This window comes from Myotis lucifugus, unplaced genomic scaffold (assembly GCF_000147115.1).
Source record: "Myotis lucifugus unplaced genomic scaffold, Myoluc2.0 scaffold_71, whole genome shotgun sequence".
Taxonomy (NCBI): domain Eukaryota; kingdom Metazoa; phylum Chordata; class Mammalia; order Chiroptera; family Vespertilionidae; genus Myotis; species Myotis lucifugus.
In genome coordinates, this window is record NW_005871119.1 from 3,203,591 (window position 1) to 3,228,080 (window position 24,490).

Here is a 24,490-nt window from a genome sequence, read left to right on the forward strand (position 1 = left end):
ACAGCAGTAGCTTAGAATGGTGAGAATTGAGATTGCAAGGCAAGGAGTGGTGACATTGGAATCTGAAAAGGAAAACAGTAGCCAGGTCATGAAACACCTTGAATCCTATGCAATATATTGATTGTTTCTGTGGGAGAATAGCCATTGAAAAGATTTAGGCAGGGGTATAATTAAAATTACCTATATAAATTTTTACTTTGAAAAAATAATATTTGCTTTTTAAAAGCAATAAGAACACATGTTTCTTTCAAAAACAACCCTTTCATGGACCCCAGATTTAGCTTCTCAGAGATGTTCATATTTTTAACAATTGGGTGCTCACTCATCCTATGTTCTTTCCCTTCCTCCCTCCTAACCTTGTTTTTTTTTTTTTCCTTCTGCAGGATCTTAGTCTCTTCCTCTAGCCATTTCAGTGTGTGCCTCCTTGTTTTGATTTTGTGGTTGAGATCATTATCTGATATTAAACTTTTGCTCTACATAATTAAGAACAAACAGACCTTAGGGTTGAACCTTGAGAAATGTGTATTTATTCCCAAGAAATAATTTATATACCTAAGGAATTATTGGTAGGAATATTTGGATTGTTCAGTCCTCCCCCAGAGTGTTTTGGAGGCCACCCAATTAAGGAGTCGGAACTTCTTAAGCCTTATCTTATTTGAGAAGATAATTGAGACAAAGCTGTGAAAAAGTTCTAACATCACCTATAAAAATTTCAATTATTGTCTTCCCTCTGACTTGCAGTTTTCTGCTTTGCATTGTCTTCTGAATTAAAATCTGTGGTAGTTTAATTACATTAGATCTAACAATAGGACTAAACTTATACCTTCCCTTAAACACTAAGTTAATTTCCCTTGGTTAACGTTGCAATCACCAGTGTAGACTAAACTAAGAAAAGAACAAATATGATTAAAACAGTTTCTTGGCCCTGGCAGGTGTGGCTCAATGTAGAGCATTGGACCCATGCGCTAAAGAGTCACGGGTCCGATTCCCGGTCAAGGGCATGTACCTAAACTACAGCATTTTGAACACTTGAATTTGTGGGTTTGCATGTTTTTGGGTGTTTTGTTTTTTAATTTACTTTTATTGACTTCAGAGAGGAAGGGAGAGAGAGAAAGAGAAACATCAATGATGAGAAAGAATCATTGATTGGCTGCCTCCTGCATGGCCCCTACTGAGGATCAAGCCTGCAACCCCGGCATGTGCCCTTTACTGGAATGGAACCCAGGACCATCAGTCCTCGGGCCAACTCGCTATCCACTGAGCCAAACTGGGTAGGGCTGGGTTTACATGTTTGATAGCAATTCTTTCCTTTCTCCTTTTCCAGCATATTTTATTATTTTAAAACTAGAGGCCTGTTGCATGAAGAGATTCGTGCAATAGGCCTTTCTTCCCCTGGCTGCCGGCACCGGTTTTTTTCTGGCACCCGGGACCCAGGCCTTTGGTCTGGCCACAGCGAGGCTTCAGGCTTCAGGCTTCAGTCTTCAGTCTTCACTCCGGCCAGAGCCTTCAGTCTTCGCTTTGCGCCTGCGTATGCAAATTAATCGCCATCTTTGTTGGGTTAATTTGCATAGTTGCTCTGATTGGCTGGTGGGCATAGTGGAGTGACACCAATTTGCATGTTTCTCTTTTATTAGTGTAGATATAAAACTGCTCTATCAGAAGTTGGATGTATAATGATAAAATGTAATAATAGTTTAGGACATGCATGTTTGTATATTACACATTTATTCTACTTCTTGCTTTTATCAGTAAAATATATTAGGATTTTGGTAGATACATAGTTTACCCTTATTATATGTTTTTTCAATGTCATATTTTATTTTTAACTCCTGGACGAAGAAAAAAAGCATTATTTCCTCACCCTTCTTTTGGTGGTGACTTACGGTGCAGATAAAGAATGATATGGGAGTCAGTCAGATTCTCAGACCTGTTAACACTACATTTGATCTTGGTAGTTTCAAAAATGGAAATAAAAAAGGTAGATGAAAGCTGGTATTTTTTACTTCAGGTTAAGTATACTTTTTCTAATCACTTTGTAGTCATACAAATAGAATATGCTAAAAGTAAATGTTCAGATTTTTAGTATGTCAAAAGTTGGTTGTAGAAGCCCTTTCCATCTGACTGAACACTTGAAGTAAAATGTTAGTAGAAAGTTTTTATCCTGATTTTTACATAGGCTTCAACTTTGAAATAAAACAAGTTTCTATTTATAGGAAATCTTGTTTGCTGAGCAATATAATGTTATACATAAAAACCAGAGATTTGGAATTATTAAAGTTCATCTTTTGTACAATCATTTTTATGTATAAAGTTTCTGTCCTTCCAAGAGCTGAGTACATATTCCATAATAGCATATAGACACCAACTCTCTGTTAACTTGGTATGTTAGAAAAGCAAGAACCTTGAAATGATGGACTCTCCAATTTAAAATTGGAGCATTGCTGTCCAATGGAAATATAATGCAAATCACAAATGCAAGCCATACATATAATTGTATATTGTCTAATAACTCACATTTTAAAAAAGGTGAACTTAATTTTAATATATTTTATTTAACCCAGCATATCCAAAATACAGTTAATATAAAACATTGTATGTGAAATATTCTACATTCTTTTCAAAGGCAGAAGTGGCTTAATTCCAGGCTACATTTCACAGCTATGGTATATTTCAGTTTGCACCACCCATACTTCCCATTTCCCAGTAGCCGCATGTGGCTAGTGACTACAATATTGTATAGTTTCGAAATTGCAAGTAGCTTTTCCTTTATTTCTTTTTATTACCACTTCCTTTGATGTATTTAAGCATTATTAGAGCTGGAATCCCAAATTAGTATGTATGCAAACACTTTCTTTATAATCTTTTTAATGAAACTTTATAATGTTAAATTGTAAATGCTACTTGTTAATCTTTGCTTATTTACATAATGGAATCAGGGTCTTCCTGGCTGGTGAGATGGGTAACGAAAGGTTGGATTTTTTAGGGGGTTTTTGTTGTTTTTTTACTCTGGAATGCATTTTCTTCTTGAAAAAATGCAGTCACCTTGGAGATTAAAGTTCATTATTCTTAACAGTGACAAATATCCAGAGCCTCTGGAAAAGGGAGGCCTAAGTTTAGTGAACTTTTATAAAAATAACAACATTACAGATTTCTGTGATATGTTGGGATCTCTAATATGTATACTTTAAGGATTTCATATCCTTATATTTTTAGAATGTAGTATTTAGTTTTTATTTTGTTCTCAAATTATGTCAGATGTTTTTTATATGAGCATCACACAAAAGAAAGCCCCTGAGAAAGCATTTAGAATCACATCTGTACTGCTGAAGTATTTTTTCATTTTCAGTCACTAATAAATGGGATTAAGTTCTTATTACTGGCAGAGAATATTTGTGGAGAACTTTGTTTTACAAGCATACTTCATTTAATCTTCAAAACAGCATAATTATGTGGTATTATCCTCATTCTGTGGTTGGGGAAAATAGACCTGGGAAGGTTTATTGAACTGACCAAGGAGTTATTAGGTGGTAAGTCTTAGTTACAAACCCAAATCTTCTCACTGTTCAACATGTTGTCATCCTCTTCACCAAATAAAAAAGCAGAATTCTAATTAATTTAGAGAAAACTTACATTTTCCTATTTCGAATACCTTGGCACAAATGACTTGAATATCACAGTTTTGTCCAGTGTTTATTAGGCACCATGCTAATGCTCATGAAGCCCATGTTCGAATTTCTGACTTGTCATCTTCTTATAAAGTTAAAAATGTAAATGCTGATATTACCATCCTTTAAATTAATGTCAAACAATTCCTTATAAACTATTGTTATATCATTTTTATGGATCAGAATATTCTTTACCTTTCTTTAAAAGATTCCAAACCTTTCTTAATAAAAACATTATACTAAGAGCTCTAAATAACTAAATATTATAAAATCAGATTTTAAGGAACAAAATAACTAAATAATATTATGGATCCACTTGTTAGAATGAAAAATAATATATTTGGTACAGCTTCTTTCACTTCACAATATTACTGTTTATTTTTTAGCCCCTAAGAAACCAAGTCCTAAGGGTCCATCAAACAGAAAGGAAGTCCGAGTGGGATTTCGCTCCCAGAGCCTGAATAGGGAGCCACTTCGGAAAGATACTGATCTCGTTACAAAACGGGTTCTTTCTGCAAGACTGCTAAAAATCAGTGAATTGCAGAATGAAGTGACTGAACTCCACATCAAGTTAGCTGAGCAGCTAAAAGAAAATAAGGCTTTGAAAAGGCTTCAATACAGACAGGAGAAAGCCCTGAATAAGTTTGAAGATACAGAAAATGAAATATCACAACTTATTACTCGTCATAACAATGAGATCACAGCACTCAAAGAACGCTTACGAAAATCTCAGGAGAAAGAACGGGCAACTGAGAAAAAGGTGAAAGATGCAGAAGGTGAACTATTTAAGACAAAATTTTCCTTAAAGAAACTGAAAATGATCTCTGAAGCTAGACACCTACCTGAGCGAGATGATTTGGCAAAGAAACTAGTTGCAGCAGAGTTAAAATTAGATGACACTGAGAGAAAAATTAAGGTAAAATTTCTACAGCTTCTACCTATGTTGTATTATTTTTCATTAGATATTTAATGTGCTCTATTAAGATTGCTTATTGCAGTTCATCATTTGAAGACTTTTTTAGTATTATCTTCTCAGTAAGAAATTAGGAAAAATTTAACCTTATATATTGAAGAGAAAGATGCAAAAGATTAAGGGCCACATGTTAATAGATGAATGTTTAATTCTGTGGGTCATAGTAATTTGGGGGAAATACAGTATTTGGTTATCTGATTGTTTCTCTAAATTGAAAATACTATATAATAGCTGTAGTGTATGAAACCGACATTTTGGAGCCATTGTATAAGAAATGCCACATATGTTCTGTTTTTACTCCTCAACATTTCTGAAAGACATCTTTTGGGCAGGTGTGCCTCTACTCCCCAAAATGAAAACTGATATGAGAGGTAGGTGGAAGAATGTTGAGTTATTAGTCTGAGAATACAGCAAATCTTTATAAATTCTTTTTTCTTGAAATGAAAGAGGAAAATGGTACTATCCCATCACTGTTACACAGGAAACTTATATTAGACTAGAGGCCCGATGCACGAAATTCATGCAAGAGTAGGCCTTCCTTCCCCTTGACTGCCGGCACCAACTTCCCTCTAGCACCCAGGACCTGGGCTTCCCCCTGCCACCTGCAAGCACCCGGGACCTGGGCATCCCTCGCAGCCCTGGCTTCGTCCAGAAGGATGGAAGGAATTCCAGTCTAATTAGCATGTGCTTATATTATCATAGATACTACCTTCTAGAAATAACATATCAAACAGAAGCCCTGAGTTAGGACTTAGAATTGCTAAGAATTGCCACACAGTTTGGAAAACAAAGGTAAGGAAAAGGTATGAGAATAATGCCTGCTGAGAGAGCTGTCTGAGGAAGGACAAGTCAGAACTGTAAATGAATTAACTTTTTGCGATGTATTTAATACATGGCTGAAAGGGTATTTTTTAAAATCATAAATGGAAGTTAGATTTTGTCAAATGCCTTTTCTGCATCTATTAATATCATATCATTTTTAAGCTTCAGTTTGTTCATGTGGTGCAACACATTAATTGATTTGAGGATACGGAATCAGTCTTGCATCCTGGGAATAAATCTCACTTGATCTAGGTGTATGACATTTTTAATGTATTGCTCAGTTTTGTTTGCTAATACTTTGTTGAGGATATTTGCATCTATGTTCATCAGGGATATTGACATAATTTTCTTTTTTGTGGTTTTGGTGTTAGGGTAATGCTGGCCTCATAAAATGAGTTCGGAAGCCTTCCCTCATCTTCACTTTTTGGAGTAGTTTGAGAAGGATAGGTATTAATTTCCCTTTGAACCTTTGGTAAAAATTCTCCTGAGAAGCCATCTGATCCAGGGCTTTTTTTGTTGGGAGTTTGTATAGTAAGGATTTGATTTTGATAGTAGTTATTGGCCTATTCAGATTACCTGTTTCTTCCTGATTCAGCCTTTGAACATTGTATGTTTTGAGGAATTTGTTCATTTCATCTAGGTCAAGTAGGTCAAACTTGTGGCTCTCGAGTTTGACATGCTTGGTCTAGGTTGTAAAATTTGTTGGCAGATAATTGTTTCCTATTATTTCCTTATAGTCTTTTGTATTTCTGTGATATCAGTTATCACTTCTCCTATTTTATTTCTGATTTTATTTATTTGGCCCCTCATTTTTCTTGATTAATCTGGGTAAAGTTTGTCAAATTTGTTTGTTTTGGGAGAATCAATACTAGGTTTTCTTGATTTTTTTTTTTACTCTATTTTGTTATTTCCAATCTGATTTTTTTTTTTAAATATATTTTATTGATTTTTTACAGAGAGGAAGGGAGAGAGATAGATAGTTAGAAACCTCGATGGGAGAGAAACATCGATCAGCTGCTTCCTGCACATCTCCCACTGGGGATGTGCCCGCAACCCAGGTATATGCCCTTGACCGGAATCGAACCTGGGACCTTTCAGTCTGCAGGCCGACGCTCTATCCACTGAGCCAAACCGGTTTCGGCTCCAATCTGATTTTTAAAAAATATATTTTATTGATTTTTTTACAGAGTGGAAGGGAGAGGGATAGAGAATTAGAAACATTCATGAGAAAGAAACATCGATCAGCTGCCTCCTGCACACCCCCTATTGGGGATGTACCCGCAACCAAGGTACATGCCCTTGACCGGAATCGAACCTGGGACCCCTGAGTTCACAGGCCAACATTCTATCCACTGAGCCAAACCGTCAGGGCTCCAATCTGATTTTTATTATTTCCTTCCACTACTCATTTTGGGCAAAGTTTGTTCTTTTTCTAATTCCTTTAGGTGTAAGGTTAGATTGTTTGAGATTTTTTTTTTCTTGAAGTAGATGTGTCTTGCTGCATATTTCCTTCTTAGAACTATTTTAGCTATGTCCTATACATTTTAGGTCATTATGTTTTCATTTTCATTGTCTCAAGGTATTTTTAGTTCTTCCTTGATCTTGTTACTAAACCATTCATTGTTTAGTATTATGTTATTCAGTTCCATGTGTTTAGTGTGTTTTTCAGTTTTCTCCTTTTTTTTTTTTTTTTAACACTTGGAGTGGGGGAAACGAGTTAAGTCGGCTCGCGTGAATTGCGCGTACTCCGCGGGAGCCGTCTTTAACTCGGTTCATATAGATTTGCGGTGGAGTGCGGGAAACGTGTAAACTCGGGCCGATTGTAACTGCGTATTACCAAATATTTGTTTGTAATCCACCCTTTTGGTGGATGGAACAAAACCAAAAGACAGAGCCATCTTATATTTTGGTGGGAAATTCACCCCACACCGGAGTGTTAATATATATATATTTTATTGATTTTTTACAGAGAGGAAGGGAGAGAGATAGAGAGTTTGAAACATCGATGAGAGAGAAACACCGATCAGCTGCCTCTTGCACATCCCCTCCTGGGGTTGTGCCCACAAACAAGGTACATGCCCTTGACCGGAATCGAACCTGGGACCCTTCAGTCTGCAGGCCGATGCTCTATCCACTGAGCCAAACCGGTTAGGGCTTCAGTTTTCTCCTTATACTTGATTTTTAATTTCATACCATTATGATCAGAGAAGATGCCTAACATGTGGTCTATCCTTGAAAATGCACTTGAAAAGAATGTATATTCTGCTGCTTTGGGGTGAAATGTTTAAAAGTATCAATTAAGTTCGTATGGTCGAATGTGTCATTTAAGATGACGTTTTGTAGTTGATTTTTCCTTCTAGATAATCTACCCATTGAAATCAGTGGGGTGTTCAAGTCCTCTACTGTGACTATTGTTGATCTCTCCCTTTATGTCCCTCAATATTTGCTTTATATACAGGGTGTCCCCCCAAAATGTGTACACACTTAACAGTTGATAGTGCAGTTGATGTTTCTTTTCAGACTTAACCCATTGAAATCAATAATTATTCTAAGTGTGTACACATTTTTTGGGGACATCCTGTATTTAGGTGCTCCTACATTGGGTGTGTAGATGTTTACAAGAGTTATATCCTCTTGTTGAAATGGCCCCTTTATCATTATGAAATGCCCTTCTTTATCTGTTTGAATAGCCCATGTTTTAAAGTCTATTTTACCTACTACAAGTATAGCTACCCCAGCTTTTTTCACTTTCATTTGCATGAAATAACTATTTCAATCCTTTATTTTCAGTCTTGGTGTGTCTTGCAATCTGAAGTGGGTCTCTAGTAGGCAGTATAAGTATGGGTCTTGTTTTTTGATCCATTTAACTACCCTGTGCCTTTTGGTTGGAACATTTAATCCATTTACATTTAAAGTAATTTGTGATAGGTATGTACTTTTGCCATTTTGTTCATTGTTTTCTGATTGTTTTTGTAGTTCTCCTTCCTTTCTTATTCTCTTGTATGTTGATGACTTTCTGTTCTGTTGTGTTTGGATTCCTTCTATTTCTTGTAGATTTTTGGTTTGTGGTTATCATGTGCTTCATATATACCAAGCTATGTTTATTTCTGTCTATTTTCAGTTGAAATCACTATATGTTTTATTCACCTCCTCTCCATTTATGTGTTTGTTATTATTTTTTTACTTCTTTTGTGTGTGTCCCTTAATTTGTTGTTCTCATTACACATGATCTTCCTTCCCACTTTGCCTCTTAACCTTTATATTAGCTTTGTAGTTGGTTAATCTACTGGTTACCAAGTGTCTTTTTCAGTGAGAAATTTTTTCCTATATTATTCATATTTTGTATCTTTCATAAGTACTCTAAAGAAGTTCCTTTAACATTTCTTGTAATACTGGTTTAGTGGTGACAGACTCCTTTATCCTTTTCTTGTCTGGAAAACTCTTTATCTCCCTTTCTATTCTAAATCATAGCCTTGCTAGTACAGTAATCTTGGTTCTGCCAGTACCTTCTCATCTGCAGTTTGTATTGAAAAATCTGCTGATAGTCTTATGGGAGTTCTCTTGTATGTAAATAATTGTTTTTCTCTTGCTACTTTTAATATTCTTGCTTTGGCATTTTACTCATATGTTTCATGGGGGCCTTTTTGAACTTCTTGGACTTGTATGTCTATTTTCTTAGCCAGGTTAGGGAAATTTTGGTCATTATTTCTTCAAATAAGTTTTCAATCCCTTGCTCTCTCTCTTGTCTTTCTGGTACCCTTGTAATGCAAATGTTGGTATCCTTTATGTCCCAGAGTTTTCTTAAACTATCTTCATTATTTTTTCCAATTATTATTTCTTTTTGCTTCTGATTGGGTGCTTTCTGCTACCATGTTACAGTTAGCTGATTCAGTCCTCTTTCATCTAATCTGTTGTTGTTTCCCTTCCCCAATATATTCTCATTTCTGTTACTGTATTCTTCATTTTTGACTGGTTCTTTAATGGTTTTTATCTCTTTGTTGAGGTTCTAAGTTCATGTATTCTTTCCCTCAGTTAATTGAGCATCCTTGTAACCAGTGTTTTGAACTCTGTATTGCTTTTCTTCTTTTTGTTTAGTTCTTTTTGTGGACTTGTGTCCTATTCTTTCATTTGGGACATGTTTCTTTGTCTGCTCATTTTGGTTTCCTCCCTTTGTTTCTGCTACATTTCCCAGATCTTTATTTTTTCCTTCTTTGTGCTACTTTGGGATTAATTTGTTTTTTGTCCAGTCCATTGAGGTGTAAAGTTAGGTTGCTTATTTAAGGTCTTTCTAAATTCTTAATGTATGCATTTATTGCTATAAAGTTTTCTTTCAGAGCTTTTATTGCATACCATAAGATTTGGCCTGTGCCCTCTCGCAGTCTGGGACCCCTCGGGAGATAACGACCTGCTGGCTTAGGCCTGCTCCCGGGTGGCAGAGGGCAGGCCCAATCCCTAGGTGCAGCCCCTGGTCGGGCTCAGAGCAGGGCCGACTGGGGAGTTGGGGCACCACCCCCTGTCATACACAGAGCAGGGTGGATCGGGAGGTTGCGATGCCACCCCTAGTCATGCTCAGGGTAGGGCCGATTGGGGGGTTGGGGCACCGCCCCCTGTCACACTAAAGACAGGGTCGATGGGGAGGTTGCAGCACCACCCCCTGTCACACACAGAGCAGGGCCAATCAGGGGGTTGGGGCGCTGCCCCCTGTCACTCACAGAGTAGGGCGGATCAGGGGGTTGGGGCGCCGCACCCTGTCACACTCAGGGCAGGGCCGATGGGGAAGTTATGGCTCTACCCTGTCACACACAAAGCAGGGCCCGTGGGGGGGGGGGCGGGTTGGGGCGCCGCACCCTGTCACACAAAGAGCCGCAGGGCGATCAGGGGGTTGGGGAGCTCCCCCCTATCAGGCACAGAGCAGGGATGATCAGGGGGTTGGGGCGCCTTCCCCTGTCACGAACAGAGCAGGCGGATAGGGAGGTTGTGGCCCCGCCCCTGTCACACACAGAGCCGCAGGGCGATCAGGGGTTTTGGGCGCTGCCCCCTGTCATGCTGATCCCGGTGCCGGGAGGCCTCGCGGCTCCGCTGATCCCAGTGCTGGGAGGCATATTACCCTTTTACTATATAGGATAGAGGCCTGGTGCACGGGTGGGGGCCGGCTGGTTTGCCCTGAAGGGTGTCCTGGATCAGGGTGGGGGTCCCGCTTGGGTGCCTGGCCAGCCTGGGTGAGGGGATGATGGCTGTTTGCATCTGGTCACACCCCCTTCAGGGTGGGGGTCCCCACTGGGGTGCCTGGCCAGTCTGGGTGAGGGGCTGAGGGCCGTTTTCAGGCTGGCGGACGATTGAAGCTCCCAACCGCTCCTTTTTTTCTTTTTTATTTATTCTGGGCCAGCTTTAGCTCTGAGGCCTCGGCTGCTAAAAGCAGGTATCTGGTTTGTTTGGGTTCTATAATTGAAACAATGTTTCACCTCCAGCTCTGAGATCCCGGCTGGCTGAAAGCAGGTTACTGGGGTTTTGTTTAGCTTCTATATTTGTAACAATGTTTCAAACTGCAAGCTCAGAGCCCGCCGGCAGCAGCAGGCGGGGAACGTTGGCTTCCTCCGTCACTGGAGCAAGCAAGCCTCCTGTTCGCTTCAGTGCCTGGCTGCAGGCCGCCATCTTGGCTGGCAGTTAATTTGCATATCGCCCTGATTAGCCAATGGGAAGGGTAGCAGAGGTACGGCTAATTACCATGTTTCTTTTTATTAGATAGGATATTTTGCAAGGTAATCTCTGTACGTTGAATAGTGCTGTGTAATTACAGTTGTCTTCGTATCTGTTTGGCCAATGATTCTCATCACATCCTTTAAACTTTCTTTTGCTCCCAACTTAAATCACTTTTCATGTACGCTTAAGAAATTATTTATAAATCATTGTGAAAAGCAAAGAAAGGTATAATAGCTAAGTATTAAATTGTTGGTCAGTCTATTTTATAGCTTATTTTGTTTATGAACACTAATCTCAGCTTGGTTTCCATGTTTTGTACAGTACTGCTAAAAAAATCACTTTGATGCTAAGTGCATTGTTTTATTGTTGAATTATTTTTAAACACTTTTTAAAATGTGTACACATATCATAGGAACTATCAAAAAACCTTGAACTGAGTAGTAACAGTTTCCAACGACAGTTGCTTGCTGAAAAGAAAAGGGCATATGATGCTCATGATGAAAATAAAGTTCTTCAAAAGGAGCTACAACAACTGCATCATAAGTTAAAGGTAAGCATTTTATTTTAAATCATTATATTAAACCTATAATATTTATTAGATGAAAACTTAATATTTTATACAGTGGTACAGTATAATTTACAAAATTCCAATATCATCTTCAGCACTTATAGAGACAAGGTTTGTTGTCCACCCACCATGGCTCAGTGGTTTAGCTTGACCCATGAACTAGGAGGTCTTGGTTTGATCCCTGGTTGGGACACATGCCCTGGGTGCAGGAGGCAGCCAATCCTCCATCATTGATGCTTCTGTCTCTCTCTCTGAAATCAATAAAAACATATATCATTACTGTATTCAATGTTTCATTTTTGACATAACTTATTTAAGTTATAAAATCCTGGAAGAAAATTATGGAAACTAGAGTTTTTCTGTCACATGGTTGAATAATTCAGTGTTCTTCCTCAGAAACCCCATGCTTAATTATTTTTAAAGTTATTTTAAGTAATGCCCTTTCATTTTCATAGTTTTTAGAGGAAATATTCAAATTAGTTACTTCGTTAAAACAGGTATTCTTTCCATTCTCTCCTGAGCTCATTGATGGGTTGAAATGTGCAAAATTTAGTGTTTAGACATTACCTTGCATAGAATTTTTACTCTTTTAATCAAATTATCAGAGAAGGCTATAGTCCCAAAATGAACAAGAATACTTTTCTTTTTTTTACAAAAAGATCTAATTTTTAACTTAATAATTTATAACTCACATTTGAGAGACACTAATTAAATTCCTTGTCTCTGTTGCTGAGCCTGGAAGACAGTTTAGGTAGGACAATACTATCTCTATCAGGTAGGAATGGGTAGAAAATTAATTTGGCCTTATTTTCTCTCATTTTTTTAACTATTACATACTGGATTTTGTAGGGAGAATCATTGCTCTACCCTAACCTGAAGGTCCTAGAGACATTCCTTCCTATAGTTAGGTAGTTATAAAGGGAAGCTGAACTAGATATTCCAATTGGTAAGTAAAGTACCAATTGACAACATGAGGATTTTTGTTTTAAACTGAGAATATATGTCCTTAATCGTATTGGGTTTGTTTTCAGGAAAAGGAGAGAGAACTGGATATAAAAAACATATATTCTAATCGTCTACCAAAGTCTTCTCTAAAGAAAGAAAGAGAACAAATATCAAGAAAAAATGGTATAGTAGCTGTTATTGTTGAAAAACATGTGGTAGCTGTTACTAATAAAATAAATTCTGAAATGGAAGGCAAAGGGGAAAGAACTTCATTGAAATAAAATTTAAGTTTCCTTTAAACTACTGACTAGTTTAATATTAAATAGTTTTCAGAAATTCTTTCAACTTTATAAAGTTTTTCTGAGTTCACAAGTTATATTTTACATAACTTATAAAAAATTTTCTTTATAAGCATACCCCAAACTAGATATTATAATGTAATGAACCTTCATTTACGTATCACCTCTAACAGCTGTACATTTTACTAATTCGATATTATAGTATAATGAACCTTTATTTACATATCCTATAACTTTAACAGTTATACATTTTGCTAATTGTATTACTTTTCCCCAAAGTATTTTAAAGCAGTCATTTCATTCCTAAATATTTTGTTATTGTTATGCAAATACATTTATCTTATCTATTTTTAAAAATAAAGGTATAATTTCCCTCTTCTGTAAATTACAAAAAGTTAAAAACATAAATTTTGAAAATGCTTTAATAGGATTTACCTGTCAGAATTGTTTGCAAGTTATGTAATTGCCAGTAAATCCTAGAAACAAAAATATTAATGTGAGTAGTCTTGGAGCTGAGCAAAATATGCATTATCTCATTTAGATGGTAAATATACATACGAGCTGAATTCCATATATCTTAGCACTGTTTAATACAATTAGAAAAACTCTTTTATAATTTTCATGGTGTTTCAAGCTGCATGCCAGAGTGATTTTACATACCAGTGTACAAAAGGAGTGCAAACCAGTGAAGACTTCACGCTGGAAGAATCTCCTATTATTCCACAAACCGTTATGTGTTATGAAAACAAATGGGAACCCGAACTTCTTCCTTTGGTGAGTTCAGCAGTATGATTGGATACCCAATTCAGGGTTTGAAGTTATTCCTACAACACAAAATCAAACGTTTTTAAATTTCAGCAGTGACACTAATGCTACATCTGTAAATATGCAACTCGCCTTTCAAAGAGACAGATAACGTATACATGTATATTTTATTAAATTGCTGTGGATTGACTCTTAGTTCACATTGCATCTTTCAGATGCTTCAGAAAGGTTGATTGTACCATCTGGGTTGGAAGTAGAAGGGAAGAAAAATTTACCAAGTGTCTTACCTTGTGTGTACCAAAATAGTCCCTCAAAATCCTTGTTTTTATGTTTAAAAGCAAATTATAGTAGCTTTCAAATGATTTATTAGAATTTGACTGCATTTAATTTGGGGGGCCTTCTATGTAATAGAATGTTGGAAGTTAGATGAAAGCTGAGCAAAGTAATTGCCATGAATCTGACTTTATACCATTCAAATTAGAGTGACATTCCGTGGGTCTGTGTTGGACCTTCATTTCATAGGACTTAACGTTCTGAATACCAGAAGGTACTTTTCTCTAAGAGGTTTTTCTCTTTAGTTTGAAATCCAAAGGAAACATGTAGCAGAGAGCCATCGTATTTTACATAATCCTTTATTTTTGGGCCTTTTGTAAGTTTTCCCATGACCCCGAGATCTCTTCTTGACAGGATGAACTTTGTTCCTATGAATACTCTAGTTTTTTATTTTGTTTTACAATTTAGACAAGTTAGCTCTATCATTGAGACTAGACATCATGTTAATTTTTCTTTTCAAAAGGGTAAAATATGGAATAACAAAGTAATTATTTTTTAAACATTTTTATTGATTTCAGAGAGGAAGGGAAAGAAATATAGAAACATCAATGATGAGAGAGAATCTTTGATTGGCTGCCTCCTGCACGCCCCCTACTGGAGATAGAGCCCGCAACCTGGGCATGTGCTCTTGACTGGAATCAAACCCAGAACCCTTTAGTCTGCAGGCCAACGTTCTATCCGCTGAGCCAAACCATAATTCTTAACTTAAATTTAAGAGAATAAAAATATTTGGTGTTTAGAAGATTGAGTAGCAGGAACAGCAACTTGATATAGTGAAAAGAGGATAGCCTTGGAATTAACACTGCTTTTTAGTTAAATTCTGGTTCTGACTTTTGAGTTGTATGGCTTCTTGGAGTTGCAATTTCCTAATTTATACAATGGAGGTGTGTTACCTTTTAGGGTTGTTGTAATAACTAATAATGAAGTTTATGAAGCTCTTTAAGGCTGATCCTAACACTTTTAAAGGGCCTCAGCAAATGGAAGGAAGTTAAAGTACAGGCCAAGTTGCTTGTAGAAAGAGACTCAGAATACAATGGCTCAGATAGAGTGAAGGTCAATGAGTGGTCCAGAATAGGTAGACAGCTTTATTTCCTCCTTTGTCTTACTGCTCTTCCATCTTAAAGAGTGTAGTTCTCTTCTCTATGCTTAAAAATGGCTCACCACCCCTATGAGAAGGAGGAATAAGGAAGTAAAGGGCAAGCAGCTTTTGCTTTTATACATGTGATCAGAAGTTGTATACATAGTACTTCCACTCCTACCTTATTGGTCCTGTCTAGCTGCAAGGGAGGCTACTCAGTGTAGTCTCCAGTTAAGCAGCCCTGTTCTCTGCTAAAACTCAAGTATTTTGTAACTAAAAGGGAGGAGGGGAAGATGGATACTAGGGGACAGTACTCAACTAACACAAGTCTACTAAAAATACTAATAGACATTTTACTCTTAAGAAAAATTACACACCTGAAAGGGGCATCAGAAACTAGGAATTTAAGTTGATATTTTTATTTGATTTAAATATTACAAATTTATTAACTGAAGGCTTTGGGCCTAAAGGTATAGGTGAGACTCAAATCCTAACATAAACTTGAGTCAGTAATTGTCTCTGCCTGTGTTATAATTCAGCACCATCTCTGATGGCCTTTATATTTAGTTAATAGCTTTTCTGGTTAACTGAAGTAATCAGATTTTGTTGTGAAATGTACAAAGCAAGGATATTTCTGAAACTTGTTTCTTCAGAATTTTATGTAGGGTATTGACTTATACTAGAGCAGTGGTTCTCAACCTGTGGGTCACGACCCCTTTGGCGGTCGAACAACCCTTTCACAGGGGTTGCCTAAGACCATCCTGCATATCAGATATTTACATTATGATTCATAACAGCAACATTACAGTTATGAAGTAGCAACGAAAATAATTTTATGGTTGGGTCACAACATGAAGAACTGTATTTAGCACTTGGGTTGCGGGAAACGAGTTAAGTCGGCTCGCGTGAATTGCGCGTACTCCGCGGGAGCCGTCTTAAACTCGGTTCATATAGATTTGCGGTGGAGTGCGGGAAACGTGTAAACTCGGGCCGATTGTAACTGCGTATTACCAAATATTTCATTTCAATCGAACCCATACTTCAAAAGATATAGGCATTTTAACGCGCCATCTTATATTTTGGCGGGAAATTCACCCGACACCGTAGTGTTAAAGGGCCAGAAGGTTGAGAACCACTGTACTAGAGGCTCGGTGCATGAAATTTGTGCATGGGTAGGGTCCCTAGGCCTGGCCGGCGATAGGGGCCAATTGGGACCTTCATGCCGCGCCGCCCCCTGGTGGTCGGCACACATCATAGCCATTGGTTGAAGTCCCAGTCAGTCAAACTCCCGAGGGTACAATTTGCATATTAGCCTTTTATTATATAGGATTGGTTTTGATATAGCTTATAAATGCTTCTTTAAAGTAAGAAACAAACCTGTGTGCTTTTGCAGCATCTTTCAAAGGATGTTACTTCTGACTTACTGAAAAACTTGCTTTAATTTCTCAGTTGGTATTACACTTAATGGGAGAGAAATCTACAATATTTAAGTAACCTCTCCTTTTTTTTTAAACAATGTGTAATAGGACCTGAAATCTCAAGAGAAAGATGAGCATGAAGAAGCAGGAATTCTAAACCCAGTTGAGGAAAGAGAAGAAAATTTTGTTAAAGATCAAAGAAGCCATGTTGTAAAACAAGAGGTTGAGAAGCTGGAGGATGGTGAGTTTGTTTAAGCAAGTGATGAGTCAGCATCCCTTGGGAAAGGGCTAACATCCCCTAATGTCTTCCAGCTGAAGAGTGAGTTGGATATACAGAACAAGAAAAGATTGATACAGTGGTAGGGAATAATGACAAAGTTACCTTCAAAAATTCAGGCGAAGGGAAAAAATTTACTTGTATATTAATTAAAGTTTGATTAAGATATGACTGAAGTACAACTGCTTTATTGTCTTGACCTTGAAACTCTCTAGTCTAGTGTGTAGACTAGCCTAAGCATTAAAATTAATGAATTGTGAGGTCCTGAATATATTCCTATAATTTTTCATTGATTTTAATAAGTTAATCTTTAACATGTTCAACCATTAGTGTGGAAGTTTAGTGAACCAACCCACATGATTTCAGATACTATACATGATGCTCAGGAATAAAATTATTTCCCTCTGGATAAAAGGTCTTAAAGGTATAGATGTATTTTATTATGTAGTAGCCGCTTACAGAGAAATCCTTTTTTCCCCTCTTAAAGTTAATGGAACATAAAATTGTGAGTACTGGTAATTGTTACTTAAATTAGTGTATAGATTTAAAACAATGTAACAGTTGAATAGAAGCTATTTTTACATCACTGTTGGCTAATCCAGAAAGGATTATGCTTTCACATGTTAAACTATAGAATAGACAATTAGGTGTTCTGTTCATTCCTTTCTAGGTACCAGGAAAAGGAATAAAGTAATAGACTGTCACTTTTCTTTGTCCTTTTTGACTTATATTTTTCCTGGAGTTCATATGGAATGATTTCTTACATCAGTAAGAATGTTTGCCATTCTTACATATGTTAATATTTTTATTTGTTTACCTGGAAATCATTTCAAAATTATAGCAAAGTAGCAATAGCCAAAGAACTGTTTTTCTCCAAAATAAGGACAGTCTCTTAATATTTCATTCCAGTATAGTTTTCAACCTCAGTAAATTTTACTTTGATACAACCCATTTCTCTAATCTGCTGTCTACATTTGTTTTATCAGCTGACACAGTATTGTCCTTCATAGCATTTTTAAAAATATTTCATGAGATTGATACTACTGATGAATACAGACCCATTTTTTAAAAAATAGAATGTTCATTTGTAGTTTATCTGAAGCTTTCTCTTAATTAGATTCAGGTTAATGCATCTTCTGTCAGAATATTACGTAAGTGATGTATCTGTCTCAGGATATGACATCCATTTTTTAAGTTTAAAATAAGTCTTCCCCATCCATCCCACCACCGTCCTTATGGTGTCCATTTTCAATATACTGATAATGCCCAAATTAAATAAAGACTGTTGTTTTGTAAAAGATGAGAGTTGAGGTTTTATGTTTAAAAATATTGACTGTTATAAATTTCAGTTTTAAAATTTGATTTCATACAGAATGGGAAAGAGAAGAACTTGCTAAAAAGCAAAAAGAAAAGGCATCTATGCTGGAGATAGAAGAAAAGCCAGCATTGGAAACTGGAAGATACCAAGTGGAAATGTTCCAAATTCAAAATATTGATGAAGAGGAAGAAGACAGACTAAAGAGAGAACTGCTGCTTGCTAAACTGAAGGAAATCAGCAGAGAACAAGAGTCTCTGAATCTAAAATGTCCTTCTCTGCCGTTGCTACCTGATTTGGAATCTAAGCTGCACTCCCCAAAGAGAAGCCCCAAACCATACCTGTTCTCTGACTCCTTAGAGAGATTCTTTAATGGGCATCATTTACAAGACATCAGTGTTTTAACTGCAAAAGGAGATGGTCAGACTCCAGGAAGTATCAGAAGCCCACTCTCTCCAAATGAGCTTGTATTTGGCAGCTATGTGCCTTCATTTGCAAACACAAGGAAGTCCAGTCCATTTAGTCAAAAAAGTAGCCTTTTGGATTTCCAAAGAAACAGTATAGAGAAACTTAGTAGTAAAGGCAGTGCAGATTTAACCACAAGAAGAGAGAAAAAAGCCAGTCTGATGGAACAGCTATTTGGTACCAGTGCCAGCAGCACCGGGTCCTCTAAAAGCAGTGACCGGAGTTCTCTCGCTGCCAACAAGGGAGACTCTGACCCTTTAAATGTTCTCCCTGGGGACAAAAGCAGCAGGGGTGGAGAACTTGATGAAGATGACTTTTTCCTCAGTGAAGGAAGAGGTTTTAATCCAAACAGACACAGATTAAAAAAGGCAAACCATAAGCCAGTTGATTCTGTAGAAGATGAAATTGAAGAAGCACTGAGATGAGTAACTAGGGTATACATTTTTTTTTCCAATTTTAAATACAATATTTTAATAGTATATGTTATAAACATTTAGACTTTTTAATATTGAAAAGTTCTTAAGGAATGATTTTAATAGATAAATACCGTGCAAATAAAAATAAGTAGAGTATATCACACCACTTAGCTAGTTTGCCAAGTATGAAGGAGGTTCTTTTGAATGAAACCAAAAATAGAGATACATATCTTAACTTCGTTTTTACTTTATTTACATATAGTTTCTACCTTTTAAATCAGCTCTTTGGGAAGTTTAACTCCATTGGAGTTTATTTTCTATTTTTAATTCCTATTTATTTATTTGTACTTAGCTCAGTGAGGATATAACCAAGAATAGCCTCCCTGCTGATTATTGAATGTAAATTAAGGGTGAGAGACTCTGTTGGAAGTGTTGAAACTCCCAGGTGGCGGAGAACGGGTGCTACTTCGGAGCCTCGTCTTTACTGGGTAGGGGTGCAGGTCCCTTTCTTATATGGCAAGTCAGAGCTACTTTTAAGTGGAAGCTGTCAACATTGGGATTTCCCATTCCTTTGGAAGGAACCAGAGTTAAGCACTACTCATTTCCCAATTATAAGTCCCATAAATCACTTCCTAAAACTGCTAACATATTAGGTTCAATTCAGAAGACGTTTGTTTGCATGGACAATTCTCCTGACATGGCTTCCAGTGTAAACAGTAATTCCTCTTCTTGTTCTCCTAAATTATTTAAATCTGAGATTTCATTCTACTATAGAAAGATTTTCAACTCAATTATGTTTCCAAAGTAATTAACTTGGAAATTTTAAAATATATACTATGAAGATTTGAACTTACGGTCAAACGAAAGAGAGAATGGTAGTGTAATACAATTGCAGTTAAAGGAGTTTTAGAAATGGGATTTCTGACTTGCAATGTAGGGGGATGTTTTACTATTGAAATGCATTTGCTTTAGTCTTTTGCTCTTTGTAGCTCACTTTATCTACAAAAGATTTTATGACCTTGGATTATGCTGGGTATGGTTGGTCTGTAAGTAGTAATACATTACCAACCAAGGAGAGATTTCTGTTAACACTTAAAATGGCAAGTGGTAGAAATAGTGTGTTGAAGGAAGAGTAAAAAAATGTAGATTGGCACTTATTCTAAAGCGAGGTGGTTTTTTTATTTTTTCACTCAGTATGATTTCTAATGCCAGGCATACATACTGATGAGGGTGCAAGTTTTATCTTGAGTCCTTATAAATGCTTATTATTGACTATAATTTCATAACTGTTTGACACGACGTACCTGGTTAGGTCTCTAATTAAAAGATATACCAGCTGTCTTTTAAATTGTATTCCTATCATTTATTGGGAATTGAATCTCCCAAAAGTGCTAAACTGTATTTTTAAATGTTTTAATAAATACATTTTTATATCTGATGTAAATACACACTTTGTGTAGTCTAATATATGTGAACCACAATATTGTAATGCAGTTCTTGATAAAATATTATATTAATTTTGTTCATAACTGCTAGTTTTTCTGCCAAAAGTATTCTAATATTTAGGTTACTTTGTCTTACAAGCTTTTTAAAAAGCATTTTGGTAAAGTTTTATATTCAGGTCATTTTAATTACTCTCTTACTTTCCTCTACCTGGTGTTTTCTAGGCTCTTTAACCAGATGCAAAAGACAGAATTATTAAATTTAAACCTAAAATTAAGTCATAGACTTAGAAGCATTATGGTCTGAAGCATTAAAATTGGAGATTAAAATGTATAGAACAGGTTTTTCTTTATGAACAAACCATAGAGAATAAATCATTTATTTCTAAATGTCAAGTGAAATTTGTTATTTGTACTCAGAACTTTTACTAATAAAAGTTAAAAACTATAACTTGTTGTTTGAGTGATACTTTAGGTCCCTTAGGAAATATATAATGGAAACAGGGTTAATTTTTATTTCATTATTCACATTTTTTAGCTGAATTTGCCCTAAATCAGATTAGTATGCTAGTCTTATCAGATAATTATAGTTTTAATTAGCCTTTTTACCCTTAATAGCTATCATAATGACAGATATTCCTCACAATATAAAAAAGTGGGGGTAAAGAACTAAATTGAGTCATAAATTTATTATATGGCTGACTTGCTGCTGTTTTTATTCTCTCCATCTCATATTCAGACATACTAAAACCTTATCCCTTGTTGGTTATTAGTTGTGTATCTGCCTGATGAAAAGGGGATGGGAAACTTGTATTACAGTAACAAAATGGACTTTTTAGGATTAAAGAAGGTACCAAAAATTGTCAAGGAAGGATCTGCCTTTAAAGCTTTTTCCTTTCTACACAGTAAATGCTCCTTTCACAAGAAAGTCCCCTATTATATCATTTGAAAGTGCTCTTTTAGTAAAGAGCATGTATTCATTCATTATGAGTGCTTCCTGGGTGTGTTGCACTGCATTAGATGCCAGGAGAGTAAGACAGACCTGTCCACTGCCCTCAGAGTGGATGCAGAACATGCTGGGCCACCCCTGCCCACCCCCCATCCTCCCTGAGTGTCTTTGGGTTCCTCAGCTGTTCAAGATTTCTTGAAACACTTTTTAAGGTGGTTTTGAGAAATAAGTGAAAAACTTAGGTTAATGTTTGGCTGGGTGTCTGGTGTATCATAAGCATTCAGTAAATATCAGCTATTATAGCTAATTACTAGTCTCTTTCAGGACATAATTTTAAAAATAAAGCATAGACTGACTTCTGGTCAAGAAAATGAAGTAGGTAAATGCTGTCCTGATTCCTCCCATAACCACATCAAAATTATACAACCACCATCATTGAGAACCACCTGAAGACAAGTTAGAGTTCTATAGCTAAGGTAATAAAGAAGCCACAACAAGCGTAGTAGAAGGAGGAGACACACAGAATGGCAGGCTCCATACCCATGGGGCGGTAATTATGAAACAGAAGGTACAGCTTGGCTGCAGAGGCATCCCTAAGGAGCAAGGATTCTCAGTTCCACATCCTCCTCCCCAGCCCAGGGCCCCAGTGATGGGAAGAGGAGTCCTCATAACATTTGGCTGTGAAAACCTGTGGGGATTGCTTCCAAGTGAGATGAACAGTTGGAGTACCAGGCAATCCCAGGCATACGGATTAACTCACAGCCTCACTGGCTCTGGGCTCCAGTGTAGGACAGCAGCTTAAACAGCATGGGCCTATAGGGAGGAATTGAATTGACTGGCTTCAGGATGAGGGCTAAAAGGGCAGGCAGGGCTCAGGGCGGCTCTTTCTAAGGACAGAGGTGCTAGCAGGTGCCATAGCTTTTTGGTTTTTTGTGTGTGTTTTCTGAGTCCCCCCATCTCCCCCTCCGCCCCACTCAATCAGCAGGTGCAGGTGGGTGCCAAATCTGAGCCTTCCATTAACCTGGCTAATCCCACCCCACCTACCTCATGTTCCCTGACAAACCACTTCCAGCAGCTTTCCCCACACACAAGTTGCCTGCCTTGGCTCACACTGTAGACTTTCCTAAAATCAAAGGTTCATAAACCCTAAACAAGCAGCAGCTGACTATGGCGTGCTCTGTACCTCTTGCTAAACAGCCCCAAGACTGGCACAAGGGGGAAGAAGCCTTAACTGGTACAATAACTCCCATTTGGTGGCCCAAGCCTGGCATTATCTGCAGTTAGTGTTGCCCAGGTATGTAGCTTCAACTAAGTAGCCACCAACCCAGCACAAGAGGCTGCTGGCCTTAACTCACATTGTGGTGCCTACCAAAGGTCCGACGCAGGGCACCAGTGGCAGCTGGCTTCACTTTCCAACATAGCCTCTCCCAAGGCCTCCAAGCCCAGCCCAAGAGGCAACCAAACAAAGATAACTGTAGCTCCTTCTAGTCTCAAGCCAGGAATAGGCAGCTGACCTTGGCCTGTACCAGAGCCCCTCTCAGGAACTTCCAGAACCAACACATCCATTGGATGGCTTTAGGTCACAGCAGAGCACTACCCATCTCCACAAAAGATGTGTTTGAAGGGCAGACTCCACTGGCACCATAGCCCCACTAAACTGAGTCCTGCTCTGTGGGGTAAGCCCCCACACAACAGCTTGTCTGCTATAGTCACAGCCAGTCAGCCTGAGGGTCAATGATGTGGCAGCAGCAGACAAGCTCAACTAGAGCAGGAGGACACAACCCACCTGAGAGATACTGGAGCACCTGGTTCAAGTAACAAGGAGACTCTATCACTGAGCTCACAGGATACCTACTACTGACATTGCAGACGGATCACAAGAATTCTCGTTTCGTATTACATAGTGTTTTACAAAGTATCATACTTTAAAAAGATACTAGCTTGTAAGAACTTGTAATAAATAACTTCAAAATGCAATGGGTATTTAATTTTAAAGCATGCCTTTAACATTTATGTAAAATGTTTTTTGTACTTGTTCAATAGAAACTTCTCTGGCCACTGGGTAAAGCTAGCAATAAAACTACTGGTCTGCAATGTGTTAAGGTCACTCTGCCAAGACAGGGAGATGTAGCATATCTACCTAATACATAGAAACAAACGCAGGGTGGTAGCTAAAATGAGGAGACAAAGAAACATCCCAAATAAAAGAATAGGACAAAATTCAAGAAAAAGAAAGGAAATGGAGACAGTAATCTACCAGATACAGAGTTAAAAACACTGGTTATATGGATGTTTATAATGAACTTAGGAAAAAACAGATGAACTCAGTGAGGACCTCAACAAGAAGAAACTGTAAAAAAAAAAAACAAACCAGTCAGAACTGATGAACACAAGAACTGAAATGAAGACTACATTAGAGGGAATCAATGGCAGATTAGAGAAGCAGAGGCTCAAATCAGCGATCTGGAAGACAATTGGGTGTAGAGGAAAACACTCAATTGAACAGCAAAAAGAAAAAATACTTGAAAAAAATGAGGATAGTTTAAGGGGTCTCTATGACAACATCAAGCATAACAACATTCATATCACAGTGGTACCAGAAGAAGAAAAAAGATAACAAGGGATTGAAAACATATTTGAAAAAATGATGACTGAAAACTTCTCTAACCTGGTGAAAGAAATAGACACACAAGTCCAGGAAGTTAAGTCCCAAACAAAAACCCAAAGAGGTCCATACTAAGACACACTGTAATTAAAATGTCAAAGGTTAAGGACAAAAAGAGAATGTTAGCAAGAGAAAACAGTTAGTTATATATAAGGGAGCTTCCATAAGACCATCAGCAGATTTTTCAACAGAAATTTTGCAGGCAGAAGGAAGTGGCATTAAATATTCAAAGTGATGAAAAGCAAAGACTTACAACCAACATTACTCTACCCAGCAAGTCTATCATTTAGAATAAAAGGATAAAGAGTTTCCCAGACAAGGAAAAGATAAAGGAGTTCATTACCACTAAGCTAGTGTTACAAGAAATGTTAAAGGTAAAAATATGAATAAGAAAA

General features: G+C 37.3%; 1 protein-coding gene across 1 annotated transcript in view; it reads left to right on the forward strand.

The window, feature by feature from the left end:
* LCA5 (LCA5, lebercilin) overlaps positions 1-20,977 on the forward strand; it is a 36,860-nt gene extending 15,883 nt beyond the window's left edge. The window contains exons 4-9 of the mRNA XM_023755192.1: positions 4,052-4,581; positions 11,573-11,710; positions 12,760-12,856; positions 13,607-13,746; positions 16,675-16,807; positions 18,216-20,977. Of these exons, the coding sequence (XP_023610960.1) occupies positions 4,052-4,581; positions 11,573-11,710; positions 12,760-12,856; positions 13,607-13,746; positions 16,675-16,807; positions 18,216-19,048 (1,871 nt within the window). The 3' untranslated portion in view covers positions 19,049-20,977. The remainder of the gene's footprint in view (positions 1-4,051; positions 4,582-11,572; positions 11,711-12,759; positions 12,857-13,606; positions 13,747-16,674; positions 16,808-18,215) is intronic.
* Positions 20,978-24,490: the final 3,513 nt, after the last annotated feature.